The sequence below is a fragment of the Malurus melanocephalus genome, unplaced genomic scaffold, assembly GCF_030028575.1.
Source record: "Malurus melanocephalus ecotype Western Australia unplaced genomic scaffold, MMel_1.1 scaffold_2641, whole genome shotgun sequence".
In the NCBI taxonomy this organism is placed as follows: Eukaryota; Metazoa; Chordata; class Aves; order Passeriformes; family Maluridae; genus Malurus; species Malurus melanocephalus.
In genome coordinates, this window is record NW_026625873.1 from 1 (window position 1) to 877 (window position 877).

The following is an 877-nucleotide window of genomic DNA, read 5'->3' on the forward strand; positions in this document are numbered from 1 at the left end:
GGCACGAAGGCGATCACCTCGCGGCCGGTGCTGAGCCGCACCCTCACGCAGCGGCGGTTGGCCGAGTTGGGTTTTTTGGGCTTTCGGATCAGGTTTTTCAGCACCACCCCTTTAATTTGGGGGCGGCCGAGAGTGGGGCCCGGTTTGCGGGGAGGGGGAGCGGGACGGCCGCGACGATGCATCTGGTTGAGCGTGGCCATAGCGGCGGATGGAGGAGGGGGCGGCGGCGACGGGAGGAGCAGCCCCGGACCTGCGGGGGGGAACATGGAGAGGGGTCAGGGGGTTTTGGGGGAGCGGCGGGTTTGGAGATGGGGGGATGATTTACGCACTGCAGCGGGGCAGCGAGGCCACGGCCCTGAGCACGGCGCGGAGCGACATCTCCGAGACTCTGAAGGGAGAACGCACGGTCAGAACTGCCGGGGGAGGGCACTGGGGACCAGGTGGGAGTGGAGCGAGCGGAGCCGCCACGCTCGTCTCAGTGCGCCGCCATCTTACCCCATCCGAGCGCACCGCGCTGCGATTGGATAAAGGGAAGGCAACTCTCCGTGATTCGTGCGGTAACTGCTCAGACTATCACTAAATCCCGCCCTAATCGCTGGTGGATCACAGTGCGGAGACCCGCCCCCTCAGCAGCGACGTCCATCTTAGATCCCGCCCCTCCCGCCTTGACCCCCTCCTCTCCTGTCTTAAACCCCGCCTTTTTTGTCATGAATCCCGCTTCTCCCGCCCTAAGCCCCACCTCAAAACGCCTTCCCCGCCCATATTCGGCTCCTCTCCGCCCTAGGCCACGCTTCTTATCCATATTCGGTTCCACGTACACCTCCCCTTGCCCATATTTAGCCCGACACGCCCCTGTCGTTCATGTCCCCACCTCTTG

The 877-nt window shown here is 64.4% G+C and overlaps 1 protein-coding gene across 1 annotated transcript; it reads right to left on the reverse strand.

Annotated features, from left to right (window-relative positions):
* Positions 1 to 5: 5 nt before the first annotated feature.
* On the reverse strand, positions 6 to 589 carry LOC130587893 (28S ribosomal protein S12, mitochondrial-like; the record flags this gene model as incomplete). Its single annotated transcript, XM_057388865.1, has 3 exons — positions 496 to 589; positions 330 to 388; positions 6 to 250 (listed from the first exon to the last, which is right to left on the reverse strand). Coding segments are annotated over exons 1-3 (309 nt in total), but the record flags the coding sequence as incomplete, so codon positions are not given.
* Positions 590 to 877: the final 288 nt, after the last annotated feature.